At 34.3% G+C, this 23,102-nt stretch overlaps 2 protein-coding genes across 2 annotated transcripts in view; both read right to left on the reverse strand.

Moving 5' to 3' along the window:
• itgav (integrin, alpha V) overlaps positions 1-7,057 on the reverse strand; it is a 66,397-nt gene extending 59,340 nt beyond the window's left edge. The window contains exon 1 of the mRNA XM_055015101.1: positions 6,461-7,057. Coding sequence (XP_054871076.1) covers positions 6,461-6,630 — 170 coding nt within the window. The 5' untranslated portion in view covers positions 6,631-7,057. The remainder of the gene's footprint in view (positions 1-6,460) is intronic.
• Positions 7,058-20,568: 13,511 nt separating this feature from the next.
• On the reverse strand, positions 20,569-22,549 carry LOC111579869 (olfactory receptor 6N2-like). The gene has a single exon (XM_023287379.3). It carries the CDS (start codon positions 22,468-22,470, stop codon positions 21,520-21,522), a length of 951 nt encoding a protein of 316 aa, XP_023143147.2. The 5' UTR covers positions 22,471-22,549; the 3' UTR covers positions 20,569-21,519.
• Positions 22,550-23,102: the final 553 nt, after the last annotated feature.

Consider the following 23,102-nt stretch of genomic DNA (forward strand, 5'->3'; position numbering starts at 1 on the left):
ATACAAAATCCTGCACCTCTGTGGAAAAAGCACAACCATCACTAGGAGTAGAAGGAACAGAAAAATGTTTTAAAAAGTTAAAAACGGCAGAAATCATTGCAGAGCAAATGACTAAATTATTTCTTTGATTCTTCCTTGTTATAATTATTATTAACATTATTATTATTCCATGCTTTTCTCTAGAATTGGGTCACCGCAGATGACTTATTTTTGGCAAATTTTTAAATGAGGTGTAGATGTGTAAAAAAAAATATTTTGATGGATTATCTGAAGTTGAATGTCTTTGATTATTCCTTATAAAAGCTGAAAAAATGTGTTACCAACATTTTTCCCATGTGTCACACAGGTGTTATCAATACTGGGGGAAACATGGTAACTCTACATACTATAGATATTTTACTACTTACATTTAAAATGCGTTTCCATACTTATCTCCAATAGGCTTTACTAAAACACAGCATGTAGTTCAGCCGAAAAGTCCCTGAATTTTTGTCATGTGACTGTTGGTCATAGCAGAGTCAGTAAAGTCTTACTGGTTGCACCGACAAGTGGACAGTTTTTTGTTTTATGTAGAGTCAGGTTAATGCAAATGATTTATTTTTGACAAATTTTAAACGGGACATGTAGAAAAAAGTGATTTTGATGAAACAGCAGGAATTTAAGCTTAGATTTTGTTGTTTTCCCCAGCGAAACTAAAAGTCACACGAGTTGTAAGACCGTCGAACAGTTAAAAATGCAGCAATTTTTTCTGTTCATGCAGTTTCTTGCTTTGATAAATGGTGTAATTTTGGCAAATTCATGTCAGCATACTTGTCTTATCAGCGATGTTCAGCACTCTAAGCACTACTCCTACACTAGACTTTCCAAACAGGGACTTTCTCAGGAGTTAAAACTCTCTTTTCCTGCAACTTCAGACACTGTATTGCTACTTTGATAGGTTGAGGAGCACAAAATATAACTGATGAACCCATTTTCACAAGTAAACTTGGTGTAACCCCCCTTTAACACAGCTCTCAAATATCCTCCACCATTAATCACACTGATGGAATACCAGAGCAAACGCTATTTGAACATACCAGCTGGAAATCTACTCCAGATAAACATCAGGCTCCAGATACAACAAACTTTCTAAATCTAGAATATTAGAAAATAATTCATCAACTGTCTGTAGATCAGGCAGTAAAATCCTAAAACATGAAGCTGTAGAAGACGGTCGACAGAATAGAAATTCTTCACTCACAGCGGCTCAGTTCAACTGCTGGAGGAAAATATCTAGAAAGAGCCGTTCACTGGATTCACAACAAAAGAGGCGACGACCCTGTTGTGTTTATAGGGCAACGGTTCATTCAAGCTGAGGTGGTTTTATTGATTTATGTGGCCATTTAGTAGGCTGTCAGGAAGCACAGTCGACAGCAAATCAACCAATCAGGACACCTACTGGCATTGATCCGATGCAGCGCCCACATTTTTGCTGTTTTCACTCCACTCAGAGGTTCTGATTGGGCTCAAAAAGTCTGATAATTATTCCAAACTTGTAACCTGATGTGACCATAGAGAGCAAAGACATTAACTGGCTTTCACATAACTCAACTAGCTAACCTTGTAGCAGCAGATTAGCTTGTTTTATGGTGAAAAATCGAATGCTTTTGCCACAGAAGTTTCCCAAACCTGCCCATATAACTTCTAGTTTACCGATAATATCATTTAGAATAATTTGCTTGCAACACAATTGGATGGATGGATGGATGGACGGACGGACGGACGGACGGACGGACGGACGGACGGACGGACGGACAGACGGACGGACGGACGGACAGACAGACAGTGGATATTAGTGCAACTGAAAACCAACTGCAAGACTCAACAGTGCAAAGGTTTTGGTCACACGTGCAACCAAAAATGTGTCAAGTACGACCAAACATTTCAGTCCCACCAGTGTGTCTGACATTTAGAGTTGTTGTCTGTTCAATAGAGGTGATATCTTTCATTAGAACACCCTATTACCCTTGTTCTAAAGTCATTTCTGGTCACAAAGCTGTCTGAATTCCACTGAGTGGAGACTAAAAGTTAGCTACCCCTGTATGGATGCAACCACATCCACCACAGATATCAAACACATTGACTGGCTTACAAATAACTCAAATAGCTAACCTTGTATCAGCTTGTTTTTGTGGGGGAAAATCGAACGCTTTTGCCACAGAAGTTCCCCAAACCTGCTCGTATAACTTCTAATTTAGTGATAACATAATTCGGAATAACTAGCTTGCAACACAATAAGGCTATTTTACAGAGAAACTGGATATTAGTGCAACTGAAAACCAACTACGACTGTTTTGCAAGGCTCAACAGTGCAACCGTTGTGGTCACACATGCAACCAAAAACTGTGTCAAGTGCGACCAAACATTTCAGTCCCACCAGTGTGTCTGACATTTAGCGTGTTTGTCTGTTCAACTGAGGTCAAATCTCACATGAGAATGCTTTATTTTCCTCTTTTTAAAGTAATTTTTGGTCACAAAGCTGCACTGAGTGGAGACTAAAAGTTAACTACTAAAAATCTGTGAAGTGTAGCATCTAGAAACAATCTGAAATCTCATTTTTTTCCAATTCATTTTGCAAAACCCACGATCACAAATAAATTCTGAACCCGTGGAAAACACTAAGATGTGCTAAAATTGCAACACATTACATTTATTCCCAATAATCGAAGCAGTAAGGAGTCAGAAATAAAATCTAAAATGTGCTTTTAATCAGCTAAAATGTGCTGTCTTTGTCATGCATATGAAAAAGAACGAGTTCAAATTAGATTAAATTCTAACTATTTACATAATGTGTTTGGGAACTGACAAAAAAAAAAATAGTTTTGGGTGCAGCAAATGTGAAAAATTCTCCTGGAGCTCTGTTTTGGATGAAGAAATGTTCTATTAAGACACATTTTTCAACAGGCAGCTTTTGTTTTGGTGTCATATTACTGCACAAATACACTCTGAGTTTATTAGAAAGGCAATACGAGTACCGGATTCCAGTGCTCATTTAATTAGTGGCGCTTATTAGCAGCTGCTGTTTTCTTGCAAATGATCAAAATGCCAAATACATACTAATTTCTGGTGCAGGTAGAAAGTTAAAAAATTAAATAGAACTCCCAGTGATGGATATCACTCATTACATACAGGATTTAGTAGAATAAAAACAGTAAGTTTCTTTTTAGACATGAACAAAATCAGGATTACATTCAGCCTTGTGGCATTTATTTTCATTTTTCCTGCTATTCTTCAGCTTTTGTATGTTGGTTGTGTTCTTGTACTCGGGTCAAATATTCAGCATGACTCTAAAATGAATCATAAAAAGTACCCTGTGAGCTCGTCACTGTGTGATTAAGACGTGTTTTTTTGTTTAAGACGCAGCGTTTTGCTATCTGTTTAACCAGAAACTCAACAGGAAACAAGACCAGGAAATGTGCCAGTGATCAATCAGCAGAAATATGCACAAAAACCCTTAAACATCTTTTAATTTGTAAACACACAACTCAATGTAACTTAATTAAATCACTTTGCATGGCTTAGTTTTGTTTTAAGTTTGCAAGTTTAAGAGAACAACTGCTTTAAAAACACCTTAAATTTAAAGGTTTAACCCACTTAATCCATAATAAGTGGCAATATTTGGTACAAAATGAGAATTTTCATGAAACAAAAGCCTGTTTTTATACCAATATAAACTTAACAAACAAAGGGATGAGGAAAGTAGTAGTTGGAAGTCACAACAGTATAATAAATAAATTAATTTAGTAACATTAATAAAAAGTATTTATATATTTTATTGAGAATTGATATAAAGTAATGGAAAGATTCAAGCTCTTTAAAGTTTAATTAGGGCCAATTACTTTCATCGTTGATTGTTTTTTTTCTGAATTTATTTTTCATTAAACATTAGAATATTTTTGAAAAATCATAACAAGATGATGTTTTTTAATGTAAAATTTGAATTTTAAGTAAAGCTGTCAAATAAGTGTAGTGGAGATAAAGTGTAGTATTTCCTTTTAACATGCGGTAGAATATGTGTATGACATAATTAAAAGACTCAAGTTGTACTTCAATAAGAGGTAAGTTTAAAAAAAATGCTCAGTCTGATTAATCAAATATAAAAATAGTTCCCAAATGAGACGGAAAGGGGAATCTTGGCAGAAAAATGTCTTTCTATTTGTCAGATTGTTTCTAATTGTTGCCCTTTTATTGAAAATATGACACATTTACATTTTCAGGCAAGAAAAAAGGTAGAAAATGTGGGGTTTTTTTGTTGATGTGACCACAGCTGAGGCTACATATACAACTAACAGTGTTTAAATGTGAAGGAATAACAAGACAAAATGGTAAACACTGGTTTAATGTAAACGGTATGTCGTGTTTTATATTATTAATGTGTTTTTTAATGTAAATTTAGATTTTCAAAAGCAACTAAAGCTGTCAAATAAGTGCAGTGCAGTAAAAAGTGCATTATTTTCCTTTAACATGCAGTAGAAAATTTGAATAAAATAACAGAGAGACTGGACTAGATCAAAGTTGTACCTTAATTAGAGCCAATTTTAGACTTTTTCTATTAACAACATAAAATAAAAAGTTATATAAAAAGCTATAAAAGTTAACTAGTTTAGTTTGATAGGTTCACGTCCCTCTAAAGATTATTGGGACAGAAAAATAAAGAGTCCTGATAGTAAAATTTTGCTAAATTTTTCACTTTTTTTGTAATTTTCGCTCTTCTTTTTTTTAAAATATGAGATTTTTACACCTTTAAACCACAAAAGAGTTGATGGAATTTGTGAAATGATAATAAAAATGTTTTTCAATGTGAATTTTTAATTTTGAAAGTAATTAAAGATTTCAAATACAGAGAGTGGAGTATAAAGTTATCATTATTATTATTATTATTATTATTATTATTATTATTATTATTATTATTATTATTATAAATATTATCATTGGGGCAGAAAAGCAAATCTTGATAGAATTTTTTTGTTTATTTTTCAGATTTTTCAGTAATTTTTGCTCTTTATTTTGAGAAACAAGACTTTTATGACTCTAAGGTCACAAAATGTGACTTTTTTGGCAGCAACAGAGAAAACATACACAACAAGACAGTGTTTTAAAAAATGGGAAACACTGGTTTAATCTAAATATTATGTTGTGTTTTACATTAAATAATAATCTGTAAGTTTTGCTCTTTGTTTTGAGAAATATGAGACTTTTATGACTTTGAGCCACAAAATGTGACTTTTTTGTTGATGCTTAGAACTAGACAATGTGTAAATGTTAAATTTATAATTTTTAAGTTTTTTGGTAATTTTTGCTCTTTCTTTTTTAAAATGTAAGACTTTTACACTTTTAAACCACAAAAGAGTTGTTGAATTTTGGGAAAATGTGAGTTTTTGGTTGACATGGCCACAAACAGTACGTTGTGCTTCATAATAATAATAATAATAATAATAATAATAATAATAATAATAATAACAGTGTTTTTTAATGTGAATTTTGAATTTCAAAAGTAACTAAAGCTGTCAAATACAGGTAGTGAAGATTAAAGTTATTATTATTATTGTTATCATTATTGTTATCATTACTAGTATTATTATTATTATTATTGGGACAGAAAAGCAGTCCTGATATGATTAATTCTGAAGATTTTTTAGTAATTTTTGCTCTTTATTTTGAGAAATATGTGACTTTTATGTCTTTAAGGCCAGAAAATGTGAGTTTTTTGTTGATGTTGATTAAACATACTCAACTAGACAGTGTTTAAATGTGTAGGAATAACAAGCCAAAATGGAAAATGTTGGTATAATATGAACACTATACTGTATTTTACAATAATAATAATCTGTTTAATGTGAACTTTTAAAGTAACTAAAGCTGTCAAATACATGTAGTTGAGTATAAAATTATTATTATTAGTAGTAGTAGTAGTAGTAGCAGTAGTAGTAGTAGGAGTATTGGGACAGAAAAGTGAATCCTAATAGATTTTTTAATATAAATTTTAATGATTTTTCTGTCATTTTTGCTCTGTGTTTTTAAAAATATGAGACTTTTCCACCTTTGAGTCACAAAACGTGACTTTTTGTTGATCATATACAGCTAGACAGTGTGTAAATGTGAAGGAATGACAAGGCATTAATGGCAAACACTGTTTTAATGTGAATATTATGTTGTGTTTTATAATAATAATGTGTTCTAACTGTAAGATTTAAGTCTTAAAACTAATTAATGCTGTAAAAAGTGCAACATTTTCCCTCTGAAATGTAGCTGAGTGTTTATACAAAGTAATGGAAAGACTGAAGTACAACACAAATATTGCAAAACTGCACTTGAGCACAAGTAGTATAAATTGAGAACAAATGAAGTAAAGACGACGATGTTTAAAGGGACAGACGACCTTTACAGCCTCCATCATCATGTTTTCTGCTAGTTATCTTACCTCTGGTTGTCCTGGGGCTTGAAGAAGTCCACGGAGAAGCCGAAGTAGCTCCCCTCCGGTCCGGAGAACACGGATGGTTTGTCCACGTCCAGGTTGAAGGAGCCGCAGGGCTGGAAGCGAAACAACCCGGCCAGGACGAGCAGCCCGACGGCGGCGCGTCCTCCTGCCATGTCTGCTGCTGCTGCTGCTGCTGCTGCTGGAGACGCCACCGGAGATGCTGCCTGTCAGCTAGTTAGTCTGCTAGTTAGTCAGCTAGTTAGTTAGTTAGCTAGTTAGTTAGCTGGTCGTATCCACCCACTAAACTGCCTAAAACCTCCCGAGAAGCAGCAGCTCTCCCCCGCAGGCGCGAACAGAACAAGCCGTCATGTAAGTGTCGAACTCCCGGCTGCTACCGGAGCTAGCGACCGTTCAGGAACCGAGCGGGGCCGGCGAAGAGAGTCTGAATGCGGTCCGGGTGTCGGCGGGCGGGTCGTTAGCCTCTTTTGTCCGAAAAAAACGCTGCGGAGTGACGGGAACGAGAGCTGACAGAGGCCGTGTGTGATGAGTGTGAATGGAAGTGTGTCAGCGGAGGAGCGTCCGGAGCGGCTAAAGCCAAGCTAACGTTCAGAACGAGCTAACGAGAGCACATCCAGTTAGCACGTTTCAAAATAAAGGTCTACCGCCAGGCATGCTGGGACGTGTAGTAATTGTATAAAATGTAACTTGCTTTAATTCTTAATTAATAAGTTTATTATTATTATTATTATTATTATTATTATTATTATTATTATTATTATTATTATTATGAGTAGTAGTAGTAGTAGTATTGTTGTTGTTATTGTTATGGTTGCTGTTGTTAGTAATAATAACAATAAATGATAATAAAAATAAAGCACATCCTGTTAGGACATTTCCAAATAAAGCTTCACTGTTAGGCATGCTGGGAGGTGTAGTTGTGTATAAAATTTAACTTGTTTTAATTCTTAATTAATCTGTTTTGCATGATTACTATTATTGTTATTGTTGTTGTTATTAATAATAATAATAATAATAATAATAATAATAATAATAATAATAATAATAATAATAATAATAATAATAATAATAGTAACAATAATAAAGCACATCCTGTTAGGACATTTCCACATAAAGCCTCACCGCTAGGCATACTGGGAGGTGTAGTTGTTGTATAAAATTTAAATAACTGTATTGTTTTAATTCTTAGTTAATCAGTTTTGTTTATTATTATTATTATTATTGTTAATAATATTAATAATAAAGCACATCCCGTTAGGACGTTTCAAAATAAAGCTCCACCGCCAGACATGCTGGGAGGTGTAGTTGTTGAATTAAATTGATCTTGTTTTAAGTCTTAATTAATCAGATTATTGTTGTTGTTAATAACTGTTATTTTACATTAATATTATTTTTTAATTCAAAAGTCTCGTCCAAACTCCAGTGTAGCTGTCAATTAAAATTTAACTTGTTTTAAGTCTTAATTAATCACGTTTGTATTGTTCTTATTCTTATTGCTGTTATTGTTGTTATTGTTATTGTTATTATTATTAATAACAATAGCAATAATAATAATAAGTTATTTTACATTTCTATTATAAAATCTCGTCCAAACTCTCTGTCTTGTAATGATATCTATATGAAATCACTTTTAGCTCTCTTATAAAATTGAACTTGCTTTAAGTTTTAATTAATCAGTTTTATGTTATTATTGTTGTTGTTGTTAATAATAATAATAATAATAAGATGAAGAAGAAGAACGGTCATTTTACGTTTATAGTATTTTATTATAAAGTCTCATTCAAACTCCCCATCTTGCAATAAAATTCAAAATATTTTTTTCTGTGTAAGTTTTTATTTTATTTTTCCAATCTTTTCTAATTTTCTGCAGTTTTAATTATTCTCTTTTAAAAAAAGAGCACATTTTCTTAAACTTGTTAGCATGTTTTTATTCACTAATTAGATTTTACAAGTTTTACTCGTTAATTTCTGTATAAGCTATGCCATATGAATAAACTTTCTCTCTTTAGCGTTTTAGTCTCTGTTATATTTAAAGACTGCATAATTAATGTCTCTTTTTCCTACTGGTTTAAATGTATGTAGCATCTGGTGTAAACTTGTCTGTACTTTTACTAAAACTGTCTCCACTTTTATTTGCTACTTTTACCAGCTTTTCAGATGTGAATATTTACTAGTTTTCGCAGTTTTCAATCACAACAAATTCACCATTTTTGGGTTTATATTAATCACACAAAAAAAAACCAAATATTTGAACTAGCTTCAGAGGCTACTGACGGGCTTTTTTTTTTTCTTAATTTTTGCTACTTGGAAGGTTTATTTATGCATCCTGTCCATCCAAGAAGAAGAAAAATCATATCTTCTTGCTTAGAAAAATATAAAATTTTAAATAAAAATATAAAATAGCGCGGGCAGACGACTATAACTGATAAAGAATATGTGTCACATGGTACAAGTAAAGTACCAGCTACCACACCCATGTGAATGAATGAAGGATTCTGCAAAGACCTTTAGAACTCAATCATTTGTTTCTTATCTTGTAGAAAACCAATGTGAGGCTCTGTGACCTGGATGTGACGGTAAAACATGGAACTTTGGCTGTTTGTTAGAGAGAGTTTAGGCTGTATAATGAAAAACACTCACAGAGGTTCTTTTACAGGCCGATTGCAGAATGTAATCTGTTCTGTAATCCATTAAACACGTCTGTTTTTTTATAAACGGTGACATGGACTGTCAGGAATGTGCAGAAACGAGCCAAACGTGAGCGCATCAGAGTTAGTAATGCACATTAACGAGAGCACAGTTGTCCAATGAATGCAATTTTCACTCAGTATAGATTTATTACGTCATTTCAGCTCTAACCTGAAGCAGATGCAGCTTCTTATAGGTGTAATATTTAGAAAGCATGCACTGGACCAAAGCTTTGCACCTATTAATGTGCTGTTTGTGCTAAAAATAATATAGCAGGGTCTTAGGTACATTAATATATTCAATAATACTGTAGAGACGTTAGGTCTTAATCTTAAATTACTCTAATAAATTTGTGTTATATGTAACATTTCAGTGCCCTACAATTGTGTTCAAATTGGTCATGTTTTTTTGTATTTAAAGAAGTTATCTTCCTTTTTTCTTCTTTTTTAAATTTTAAAAAGTTTTAAAATATCGCTTTCTCCTGGATCCACTTTTAACCACATTTACTTATTCTGGGTAAAATCTGGAATACTGTAAAGCATCAATAGAATCATGTAGGTAACATACATTCTGTCGTTGTAAACCCATAAAATGAAAACATTTTAAAACTTTGCAGATGGCTGTTGAATAAAAGAGAGAACACAACATTCGTGCCACCCAAAGTCCTTTTCTGTCCAAGTCCTCTTTGCTAGAAATTAATTATGTCTATAGAACTCTGTACATTTGTATTATTGCAGCTTAACTATCATTCCATCTATGAACCTCTTTACTTGTTTTAACCCCCAAATGTCGCTCTCACTCGATGCTTTTATTCTGACGGGATGAAAATTTAAGGTGTTTTTATTGGCTCTAAAAGTCTGAATAAGTTCATACTGTACTTATAAGGGATAATGTGAAGCAGTGTGTCTTGGGTCGTCTATAGTGTGAAGCACGTCTGGTCGACTTTGGATGCAGGATTCGTCCATCTGTCTTCAGTGACATCATCAGTAAACACCAGTGAACCAACGCCAACTCCCTCCACCATGTTTAAGAGATGATGTTTTGGATCAGAAGCTTTTCTAGCGTCTTCTCCAAACTTTTTTCTCCAATCATCTGTCCAGAGAATCCTGTTCCAGGCTGGTAACTGATGCTACAGAGACAGATCTCCATGGTACCTGATGCTGCAGAGCTAGATCTCCATGGTAACTGATGCTGCAGAGCTAGATCTCCATTAACTGATGCTGCAGAGCTAGATCTCCATGGTAACTGATGCTGCAGAGCTAGATCTCCATGGTAACTGATGCTGGTCAGGTTCTGTTCAGAGTTCCGTCTCTCTTTAACCAGATGGTTTCCTGATGATTCTCTGAGTGATTCAGATTCTGTTTTATCTGTAAACCTGTTGATCTGTATGTTACTAAAACCACAGAATGAAGCCGTGTAGTTACAGTATCACACACTGGATGCATCGTGTTGTCACGAAAACCCGACATGTATTCAGCCAGTGATGCACAAATCACATAAATATGTTTTTATGTTTGATTTCCTGCAGTTGATAGAACATTGATTGTTTTATTGGTATTTATTACAGAGAATATTCAATCAGTAACATTAATTTCACTTTGATTAACATCCTGCATTATGGAATGGTGTCAGACCTAAATACACTTCAATACAATATCATGTTTAAATATGTGAAGTTTAAAGTTTAACAGTTGTGCAGCTGTCAGTTATCAATAATCAGCTGCATTGATCAGTAAAATCAATATATTAACACTCAGTTAACGGTTTTCTGCCAACATTCCTGTCCTGCATCATTACATCATTACTTTAAAACAACCTGTTGACTGAAGTAGGACATGATTGGTCCATTTAGTGCAGGTTAAACACATTAAACTTGTATGTGAAGCAGAAAGTCTGACTTAACAAAGAAAATTATCAAATCACCTTCATGATACCTGATATTTCTGACTGTAGTTTCAGCTTTTATCAAGCCGATTTACACAAAGAAAGTCTGGACTTGTTGAAATCGTTTCCTCTTTTACCTGCTTAACCCTCATGTCGTCCTGCAGGTCAAATAGAGTTTGAAAATGTGGAATGAAATACATATTCTCACAGTAAAAACTTCCACATTTTCAACATTTTTGGGAAATTTTTGAGCATTTTTTGATGGAAAAAAAGAAATGTTAAAAAAAGTTTCTTTAAGAACATTCAGAAAAAAATCAACCAAAATCCAGCGAAATTTGCTGGATTTTGGTTGATTTTTTCCCGAATGTTCTGAAAGAAAATATTAAAACTTTTACTGATATATATGTAATCACTTTAGATATTTTTAGGATTTTTCTGGAGGATTTTTATTCATTTTTTGAAAATATTTACAATTTTTATTTATTTATTTATTTATTTAATTTTAAATCTTTATTTCTTGCCAAATTTTTTTTTTTTTAAAATAAAATTTTTAAGGGAAGCTTTTAAAGAATTTCCTTCCTGAAGATTTTGCAAATTTTTATAAATTTGGGGAATTTTTTGCTAAACGTTTTTTTTTTTTTCAGACAAGGGAACAATAATTTTTGGTGCCGTAAATGAGGACAACAGGAGGGTTAACTGATGATGACATGATGAAGGAATAACCCACACCTGTCAATGAAAACAAAGCTGGAACTCCTAAACTCTTCCTCCAGTTTGGTTGTAAAAACCCTCAAATTAAAGCTGAGATTCTGCACTTCAAACTGCAACTTGAATGTTTCTTGGGCAAACAGGTTAAAAAGCAAAGCATACATGGACCAAGCTGTCCAACGTAGAAGTTCCACCTCTTCTCCGTCCGTAAATCCACATGCAGTCAGGTCTGTGTACAGGAGCAGCTCAGATCCAGAGCCAGCTGAGGGCTCTTTTCGTCTTATTTGGCCATGAGCTGCTCTGAATCACCACTACAATGAAGTGTGCGCTCAAGAATGTGTGGCAGAACTCCCCCGAGATCCACCGAGGAAGGGGGGAAGGTTGTGTGTTTGTGTGAGGAGGAAGAGGAGGGGAGGTGGGACACGAACAGCGTCGATGCTGTCAAACATTTGGTTTAAATTTCCTCCTTAAATGTGCATACAAAAGAAAAGAGAGTGTTGGAGTGAAACCAGCAGCAGTGAGTGGAGTGAAGATGTTATGTGTTTGTGTAACAGGCGGATGGTGTAACTGACGTTGTGTAACTCTCAGCTATGCAGATCATGTCGAGCTCAGATGCTGCAGGTTTTCTATCTTTACGGGGACCAGTTTGAAGTTTACATGCAGGGAATGAGTGCATTTTTGGAAAGTGAGGACATCCTGGCTGGTTCTGGGCTGTTTGAAGAAAATGCAGATTGTGGCTCAGTTTGATGCTCTGATGGTAAAAACCAGCAACGACGGGTTTATTTATTTATTCATTATTACCACATTCATGCAGCAGAAAAAAATGGTGGCCACAACACTCACTTATTATTCCAATTTCTGATTTATAAAATTATTTTTAAAATTTATTCTTAATATAATTTTTGAAAAAGATTTTTCTTTCTTCATTCATTTATACATTTTGACTATTTTATCTACTATATATTTCCTCAGTTTTTATTATCTTATCAGCCTTTTTTATGATTTCATTGACATTTTGGTCTATCTAAGTTTTAATATTTAATTATTTGTGTTTATGTTTTTTTCAAATATTTAATCTATTTTATCTGTCTTATCACAGTTATTTTTATTCATCTCTTATTTGTTATTTTTTAATTTAATTTTTAGTCTATTTTATATTTATTTTATTATTTTTTAACAAAATTTAGACTTATTTTTTGTGTATTTTATCTCTCTTTTATCATTTCATGTTTTATTTATCAATTTTCATTTGTTTTTATTAATTCTTTCTAACTGGTATTCTATTTTATACATCTTTAATCAAATCATTTTTTATTCTTCTCTTGTGATTATGATTGTTATTATAACTTCTATGACTTATTTTTTAGTCAGTTTTATCTCTCTTCCATTACTTCATTTTTATCAGTGGCTTTTTTTTCATATTTTTAATCTATTTTACCTGTCTTTTATCACATCATATACATTTTTCTCTTATTTATTATTTTTACTTATTTTTAGTCTATTTTACATATCTTTTATGATTTCACTATTTTTTAATTTAAATTTTGACTTGTTTTTTGTGTATTTTATCTCTCTTTAATCACTTGCCTTTTTAAAAAATCATTTTAACATTTATTTTGATTACTTTTCCATACTGTTATTCTATTTTATACATCTTTTATCATATGGACCATCACATAGATTTTTATACAAAATATTTTTGTTTATTTTATATATCTTTAATTAATTTATTATTATTATTATTATTATTATTATTATTATTATTATTATTATTATTATTATTATTATTATTATTATTATTATTATTTACATTTGTGAAATTTAACTTGCTTTTTAGTCAGTTTTATCTTTTTTCTTTCTTCTTTTTTATTAGTGATTGATTTCTTTTTATTTTTCCATACTTTTAATCTATTTTACCTGTCTTTTATCACATCATTTTTATTCTTCTCTTATTTGCTATTTTTACTTAATTTTTAAATTATTTTGTATATCTTTAATTACTTCATTTTTAGTAAAAAAAACTTATTTCGTGTATTTTATCTCTCTTTTGTCACTCAGTTTTATATTATCATTTTATCATTTATTTTTATTAGTTCTTCCATACTGTTATTCCATTTTATCCATCTTTTATCACATCATTTTATATTTTTCTCTTGTTTGTTACTTTTTCATTAAATGTTTAGTCTTCTTTATATATTATTATTATTATTATTATTATTATTATTATTATTATTATTATTATTATTATTATTATTATTATTATTATTATTATTATTATTATTATTATTATTATTATTATTATTATTATTGTTATCTTATTTACTTTTGTGAAATTTAACTTGCATTTTGGTCAGTTTTATCTCTCTTTTATTACTTCCTTTTTTTAGTAGTGAATTTTTCATTTTTATGATTATTTCCATACTTTTAGTTTATTTTGCCTATCTTTATATTGATCTTTTTTGTTTTTCTTTATTGTTTTTTTTTGCGTATTGTATATATATATTTCATTTTTTATTGTTATCTTATTTACTTTTTGAATTTCAAGTTACTTTTACGTGTATTTTGTATATTCTCAATTACATCATTTTTTTCATTCTTTTTTGTGTTATATTTATTTTTGACCTTTAGTTTCTATTATTGTCTTATTTGGTTTTGAATTCTGACTTACTTTGTAGTGTAGTTTATGTCTTTTATCACATCATTTTTTCTCTACGAGAAGCTAGCCTCCTCCTCCCACTGCCAGGTCTCCCACTAAGGTAGGAAGAGATTTCCTTTTTAAAACTCAGAGATCTACCTGTTTTGTATCTCGTTTATTTATCGGTTTAGTTTATATTAAGGTCAGTTATGACTATTGCTCACCATGCAGATTGCCGTGTGTGTGTGTGTGTGTGTGTGTGTGTGTGTGTGTGTGTGTGTGTGTGTGTGTGTGTGTGAGGAGCAGAGAGAGTTGGTTTGTGTTACAGCGCACTATGCAAACTGGCAACTGTGTGAGAGGAATTTGTCTGTGTGTGTGTTTGAGAGAGGGGGAGTTTGTGATGTGATGTCGAGTGGTTGTGTGACAACAAGAGAAAGTGTTGTTCGGTTAGTGACTGCAGGCTGGAAACGATGTGTGTGGGTTTGTGATGTTGACACTGGACTGGTAGATCTCGGGAGGTTGGCTATTTGAAAAGTAGATCTTGGGTCAAACAAGGTTGGACAGCCCTGCTCTACACAAACCTGATAAACTGAATGAAGCCAAAACACACAAACTTCACATCAACAGCAGTGTCTTCATTTTAACAATTCTGCTGCCACCTAGTGGTTAAAACCAGAGACTGCAGTCCAGCAGATCCTCCTCATTGAAACTGAACTGACAACATGAACATTTACAAACATGAAGCTTTTCTGTTCATTGTTGTCTTTATATTTTTTTAAAATCTCCACCAGAGAAAGCATTTCAAAACTGCAAAACTGTGACAATGAATAATATTAGAGTGTAAGATCAGAGAAACATGAAAAAGTCTCGGTATCAGCTGGACTAGAAACACCAACAGAGCTACCGTTTTTACTTGGGATGAAAAAAAAATGTCAAAATAGACTAAAATTTGCTACCAAATTTGCTGTAACACAAATGAAGCTCAACAAATGCTGCATTCATTTTAATTATAAGTTATCTCTCCGTCTCTGCCTCCTCGTCCTCTCTCGACCTCGCTGAACTTCCACAACAGTCAGGACTATGCATTCACTGTCGTAGTCCTGGATGGAACATATGGAACCCCACTGGAGCCAGACAAATTTATCCTGGTCTTATCTGGTCAAAGAATGTGCTCCCAATATCCATCAACCTTCTTTACGTGTTATAATGTTATGCCTAACCTTTAACTGAACCTGGAACAATAGATTTAACAGACAATCAGGCTGCAAATTGTGTGTGTATATATATATATATATATATATATATATATATATATATATATAAAATGAATGGCTGGAAACCTTCTTCAGTTTTTTCACTACCTGTTTCTCACTCATCCCAATTTCCAGCAGTGCAAAGATGGCTGCCTTTGTGGCTTCACATAATTCTTTTATTTTAGGCATTATGTGAGAGCTGACAGCTTCTGAGTTGTGCTACAGCTTGAATGTCAGCAGGAAACCCCTCTAGGCCTTTACATGTGCTGCTGATGACATGAAATGTCCTCTTATATACCCTGGGAATATAATGAAGCTGAAGCAGGTCAAATAGGACATAAAGTATTATGGAATATGCTGCATTTTTTGCCGTGTTCATTGTATTTTTCAGGTAAAATACCTTTAGTGGTATTAGGCATTATAAATGAACAAGAAATTGAAGAAAACAAGGGTGGTCTAATCATTTTTCCATGACTATATATTTGCACTATTTGACATTTTGATTCACTTATTTATTTTGCTTATTTCTATCTCTCTCTATATATAGTCACACATAAATAACACAATTTTTATTCTTTATTCTTATTGTTGTTGTTGCTGTCTGGAGCAGGTGCTCGATGCAGTTCCCTGCAAGTTATACTGTGTACTATTGTGTTTGTGACAAATAAAGGTCTTGAATCTTGAGATGAGTCGTTGACCACGTTCCTCACCGTCATGACTTCTTTACATGTTGCTCAGCAAAGTTTCATTAATGTGCGAAACAGCAAGCAGGGCAGCGTTTCCTGGATGCCATTTATAAAGTCTGATACCATTTACTGCCCTTCACACTGTCTGAGCTTCACAGAAACTCAGATTTCCACTGATAACCTCTGCACTGAAACCCCTGCCAGCCTGCTTTTTAGACCATTGCAGCTCTCATTAGTGGTTCCACAGTTCGTTTTATACCTCCTCATCACTGTTCCGACTGTGTTTCCACTGACTTTTAGTTGGTAATTGATTTTCCTGCATCCTATTCCACCTTTTCGAAGTCTTAAAACACTTTTCCATGTGACACCATGATGTAGACATACAGCACATACGGTGTTCACAGGTCATTTTACAGCCATATTCAGGATTATACAGGAAACCACAGGTGGATTCAGTTTAGTTTCAGGGATCTTGAGTGTCAGTGATGACAGCTGGATTCACTTTCGTTGTTTCTACTTTGAGGCCAATATAGTCTGTAAGTAAATAAGAAAATAAGTAAATAAGTATTTGTACCTGTTAACTTAGAAAAAGTGCAGTTATTTATATGTGATTATTTATATGTGATATTTCACAGGGGTGTACTGTCTACTGGACACTGTACTTGTACCTTTTTTAAAATGCATTTCTTCTTATTTTTTGAACCGTACTTTACACTTGTCAGTGTTTTAATTCAGATTTTTTATCGCATCACAGTAACATTTAGTGCAATTTTGCTCCCATAGGTGGACATACTTTATTAAATTACAAACATTTAAAACTACAATTTACAGCCACCATTTTCTGTCTTTTTTTTGTTTTAAAAATTTAAATAAAAAACAGGAATTTTCCAAACCATTTGTTGCTTTCATATAATCCTAGTGCAAGGGAAACGTCTGACAGATAAACTGAAGACTTTCCATCCATCTTAAGGTTGGTTCATTTAGATTTACTGTGAAATCTTTGTGTTAAGTTTCTAGCATTATTTGAACCTGATTAAAATCAAGCTTTTTTCCATTACTTTAGCAGCAGTTGCGCTGATGTGTTTTTTTTTCCGCTTCAACACATTAAAATGTCATCGCTGTCGGTATCCATACTTTAAATCCATTACTTTATAACATTGTTTTTGTAGCCTAAAATCACTCACAATCTCTCAACAACCCACAGAAAGAACAAAGAGAACAGAAAAACAAAGAAAAAATGCACAGCACATTAACAAAACCCCAGGAGAGACAATTACTGTCATTAATTGTCCTCTCTTTGCTTCCCTGAAGACTTTTCTTGTTGGTCATTGTGGTTGCATAGATACATGTGTGTTTTTGTGTGTGTGTGGTAGCTGCACACTGGAAAAGGTCTTGGCAATAATAAAAACATTGCACAACAGCAACATGAACATAGTTTTTTCAATTTATTTTTTGACATTAAAATAAGAATCAGTTCTTTTCCACATCCATCGACAGAATGAAAATTTTCACCTTGAAAATGTGAAGAAATCCTCCATAGTGGTGAACTGCTTGTATTTTACAACAAAAAATAAAGTCAAGAATTAAGTATGAGATGTGTGATGGAGAATAAAAATAATCTTTTAAATCTGCAGGAGATTGACACATATTACTGAAGCCAACAGTGCTCTCATGTTACACTAAACATAATCCAGGGATCGTAGAAATCACGTTTGCAAAGAGAGAGGATGATAAAGAGAGGATTCTACATTACAGCCTGTAAAGAAATTACAAAAGTTTCTGAAAAATCAGTTCAGAGGGAGCATGGAGTAGAATTGCTGCTCCTTTGTGTTGTAAGGAGCCAGTTGAGGTGACACAAGCTATCTGCTCCCTGGAAAACCAAAGTGAGAGCCATGTTTGCATTCTCGGCACAAAGTCAAACACATTTCGGGTGGGTGTTGGATGCCGCCAGGCATGCCCTTTGTCTTCTGTCCTGTTTGTGGTGTTCAAGGACAGGATTTTAAGGTGCAGTTGGGGTGAGGAGGGTGTCTGGTTTGGGGATCTTAGGATCACATCTCAGTAGACGTGGTGCTGTTGGCTTCATCAGATTGTGACCATCAGCATGCATGGGAGCAGTTTTCAGTCAAGTGTGAAGTAGCTGGGATGCAGGTCAGCATCTCCGAGTCCAAGGCCATGGTTTCCGACCCGGAAACTGGTGGAGTTTAAACTTTGAAAAGTTTGTGCCACACAAGAATGGACTTTTTGGAGCTTGACACTGTTGCCAAACTGTTGTCGTCTCAACACGACATAAAATGTTTCCAGACAAGTTCAACAACCAACATGAGAAACAACTTGTGGGATTTGGTCACCTATAAAATGCTTGTGTGATGCTTGTACTGTCACTTACGGCCGTTCCACCCTGATCTAGCCAGATCTCGTCTGATCTTGGAAGCCAAACAAGGTCGGGCCTGATTAGTATTTTGATGGGAGATTGCCTGGGAGTACCAGGTGCTGTACACTATTTCTGTCCTCATCCAACAGTATGTGTCTGCAGCTGTGAAGCTGCACTCTCACAACTGGGGCCGCACATTTAGATCCTTTGATTACTCAGCAGACAGCGCCACCTACAGGAAGGAACGTTAACAGAAGGGCTACTTTTGGATTGAAAGGAACATTCCACTCAAACTATCATAAGAAGTATCTTCTCAAAGGTTTTTTCAAGATGTATCCACCAAAAAGTACCACTTCATGTCCAAGTATATATAATATTCAAGGTTTATTGACCCCAAGTACTGCTTTGAAACTAAGTTTTTGGGGGGAGGGTTTCACTTGGGTTCTAGCCTAGTGGCAGGGATCTTTTTCATGAGTGATGAGGAAAATGGAGCATGAGATGGACAGGCGTGGTGCAGCATCAGCAGTAATGTGGGCATTGTATGGGATTGTTGTGGGGAAGAGGGAGCTGAGTCGGAAGGCCAAGCTCTCTATTTACCAGACCATCTACTACCCAACCCTTACCTATGGTCATGAGCTCTGGGTAGTTACCAAAAGAACGAGATCTTGTGTACAAATGGCCAAAATGACCTTCCTCCATAAGGTGGCTGGACTCAGCCTTACAGATAGGATGAGAAGCTTGGACATCTAGAGGGTGCTTGGAGTAGAATTGCTGCTCCTTTGCATCGTAAGGAGCCAGTTGAGGTGATTCAGACGTCTGATTTGGATGCCTCCTGGGAGACTTCCTTTAGAGGTTTTTCAAGCACGTCCGCCTAGGAGAAGACCCCAAGTTAGACCCAGAATCCGCTATATCTCGTCTGGCCTGGGAACACCTCAGGATCCCCCAGGAAGAACTGGAAAGCATTGCCGTGGGGACGGATGTGTAGGATGACCTGCTTCATCTACTGCCTCCACAACCCAACCCTTATGAAACCGTAGCTGTATATATCATATGAAAAAAAAACTTTCATAACATTTTTACAGACTGAATGTTGATCTGATATGAAACAACATTATCTCAGGAAGTACTAAAGTTTATTGTTAACCCAGGAGGTTTTTCAGAGCTGCTAAGAAGTATCGATCCTGGTAGAGATAATTCTTTCTCCCTGAAAGCAGCTCATCGATAAGTTCTACAGGGTGGTTCTTTCGGTCGGAGCAAATATGAAGGCCAGGGGCTGCCCTGAAGAAACAAGAGAGAAAAGAAGCATGGCTCTATTTAACCAGTCAGTGAGACTTTATTTGTAAATCACTTTTCATGTGTGCAGAACAGGAAGGAAAAAAACACAAAAACATCCCCACATCCAGCTCATCACAAAAGTATCATTTTAGAATTGACTGAGTTGTCTTTGAAAGTATAATATGGTACATGTATGCTGCCCTCAGAAAGATAGACTCTCCCTTCCTTTGTTAAGCACTAAGGAATGAAATTTAATAACATTTTGCATCGAATTAGAGTTTTGTATGTGTTCAACAAAGGGATATTATTTGCCTGTTGCAGTGTATAATCCTACATGCAACAACACTGGTAAAACAAACCCGAGGCCATATACATGTCACGTTGTTTAATTTAACCTAAACACAAGGTATTTTTTGTTTTCAACACAAGAAAATTGCGACTTCTTTGCTTCAGTACCCACATGCTTATAATTACATGAAGTAATTGCATAATTCATGCAGTTAAAATTATAGTGCAGTATGTGGGCTCTTGTGCCACTGCTAAATTTGAAATGAAGACACCTCTTTATGACTTTAATGGTATTTATTGATGACAACCAGTAACACAAATACAAAAAGTCATGGCTGCTATTACAAATAACAGAATTTCATTGTGCTCAAGTAGGACTTCACATGTAGCAGCAGAAAGATATGCCAGAAAAATTACACCTATTAAACATCAGCATGTTAGCGCATGCAGAATGAAGCCTGCTATGACTTCCCTTCTGTGTTTTTAGTGTGTTTTTATCTCTTTTCATATTTGCATTGACCCAAAAGCAAACTAGTCGTTGGCTCTGAGGCCCTGTGAAATGGAAAAAAAAAAAAAAAAAAAATAATAATCTTGACATATTTATCTTATTTTCTTATTTTATCCATAAAATAAGACTGCAACAAGATAGAATAAAAATGCCGAAGTTGCTCCAAGTTTTTACAAATTCATTACATTCTCTCTGAACATTACAAATATGAACCAAAACAATTAGACCAGCTGATAATAATGCAGTTTTAAAATGTAAATCAATGTACATGAAAATCAATGACATACTCTGGACTGTTTCTGTTAAAGTACACAGTCATACAGCTGTTAAAACACTGATATCTCTTTTAGTGAACCTGAAAGGAAACCTGCTGAAACATTCAACATGCACAAGTTTATACATGTTGCAGCTGCAGTTAGACTGGAGTTTTTAGACGTAATGGCACAATTGAAGAAGTAGTGTAATTGTTGCTTGAAATATTAAAAACCAAGAAATCTTAAAATACGTAGATTGTTGAAAACAGATGATAATGTGGAATGACTGTGTCGGGGCTGAGACTCATACAGCCCAACTCAATCCTAAATATCAGAATGCAGTATTACATGACTGATGTACCATCAATTGAAACAAGAAACAGGTATTTGGAGTTTAAATTCTAGTTAGATGAAGGCTAATGATAGTCATTATTTCTGAATACTTGTAGAAATATAAAATATTTTTGCTTTACAGAAAAACCTGTCATTTGAATTTACCTTATTTTTAACGGGTTCAGTTTGCCTTCACACAACAACTTCTTTAGGTGTTTAGAGATTTCTTTCATTTTTACACCATATATGACTGGATTAAACAGAGGATGATATATGATCAATTGTAAAGTCATTATTAAACGTGCAGTACGGTGGAAATCCACTTGCAACCGAGCTATAATGATATCGTAAGAGGACAAACATGATATGCTCATTAAAACTAGCAGGTGAGGTAAACAGGTCTGTGCAGCTTTTTTCCTGACATCTTTGCTGCTTTGATAGGATATTATAAGAATCCTTGCGTATGTGAACAGTATAAAAAGCATGGGGAGAAGCACTGTATTTAGCAGAATAGACACACCATTTATTGACAGTGTTCTCGGGATCACACAAAACAGGTTGTATATTGTGTTATTACAAAAAATTCCAGTCAAAGTAAATCTGCAGATTTGTAAATTATTAATGATTGTAGTTGATGCCATAACCTGAAGAGCAGGCAGAAGCCAAGCTAAAAGCAGCAAAACACTGACAGTTGATTTTCTCATGATAACTGGATATTGCAGAGGTTTACATATAGACACATACCTGTCATAGGCCATGGCTGACAACAGTAAGAACTCAGATCCACCTAGAGAATAATAGGTAGAAAACTGAACGACACAATGTGAATGAGTTATGACCTGCTTGTCAGATAGAAAGTCGATCAAAAGCTTTGGGTAGATATTGGTGCTGAAAAGAATGGAGTTTAGTAACAAAGCTGCAATGAAAATGTACATGGGCTCATGGAGGCTTTTATGAATCCAGATGATGCACAAGATAATGGAATTACTGCAGAGTATTAGAACATACACAATAAACATGACCAGAAAATACAGAAATCTGAATCTGTGCAGTTCCACATGTCCACTGAAGGTTAGATATGTGGCATTAAATTCATCATTCTTTTGGTCCATGATAACTGAATGTTAACACGCAAATTACAGAAGTCTAAGTTGCACTAAAATACAACTTGTTCTTTTACCAGCAACACACTTCGAGTGTTGACCCCAAAGTGAAACGTCCGAGCCTGTGAAAACTTTTGTCTGACTGTCTCACTCTCCATGGATCTCATTAAACTCTTAACAACGAGCATGAAAACAAAGTCATTAAACCTTGGAGACTTAAAGTTTGACCTTGTTTACTGTGTTGTTTCCACATCTCATTACATGAGAGTAGCCAAGTTTCCAGAAAGCTCTAACTTCAACCAAATTTCCAGAAATTTAATGAGAAAAAAGTGAATCAATGCTGGTTCACAAGCCCTGCTGTCATTTGAATATTAGTTTACTGAGTAGCCAAGTGTCCAAATAACTCACACTTAAACCTAATTTTTAAATTATCAAGAAAACTGAACAAACACTTGTTTATACCCCCTATTGTAGTAAGAATATTACTTTACTGGTGCATATAGTATGACATACACTAAAGGAACCATGAAACAGCCGTTGTCATGAGACTGCATTGCTTTCCTCTATACTGGATGCTGTTTACTTGGGGATGGCTTCACCTCTCCAGCTCAGCCATGCACAAAAACAATTTTGCTAAATTG

Source organism: Amphiprion ocellaris, chromosome 11 (assembly GCF_022539595.1).
Source record: "Amphiprion ocellaris isolate individual 3 ecotype Okinawa chromosome 11, ASM2253959v1, whole genome shotgun sequence".
In the NCBI taxonomy this organism is placed as follows: Eukaryota; Metazoa; Chordata; class Actinopteri; family Pomacentridae; genus Amphiprion; species Amphiprion ocellaris.

What these genes read in the sequence shown, in the direction of transcription:
- LOC111579869 (XM_023287379.3), bottom strand. Translation starts at nt 22,470, where the DNA reads ATGGACCAAAAGAATGATGAATTTAATGCCACATATCTAACCTTCAGT.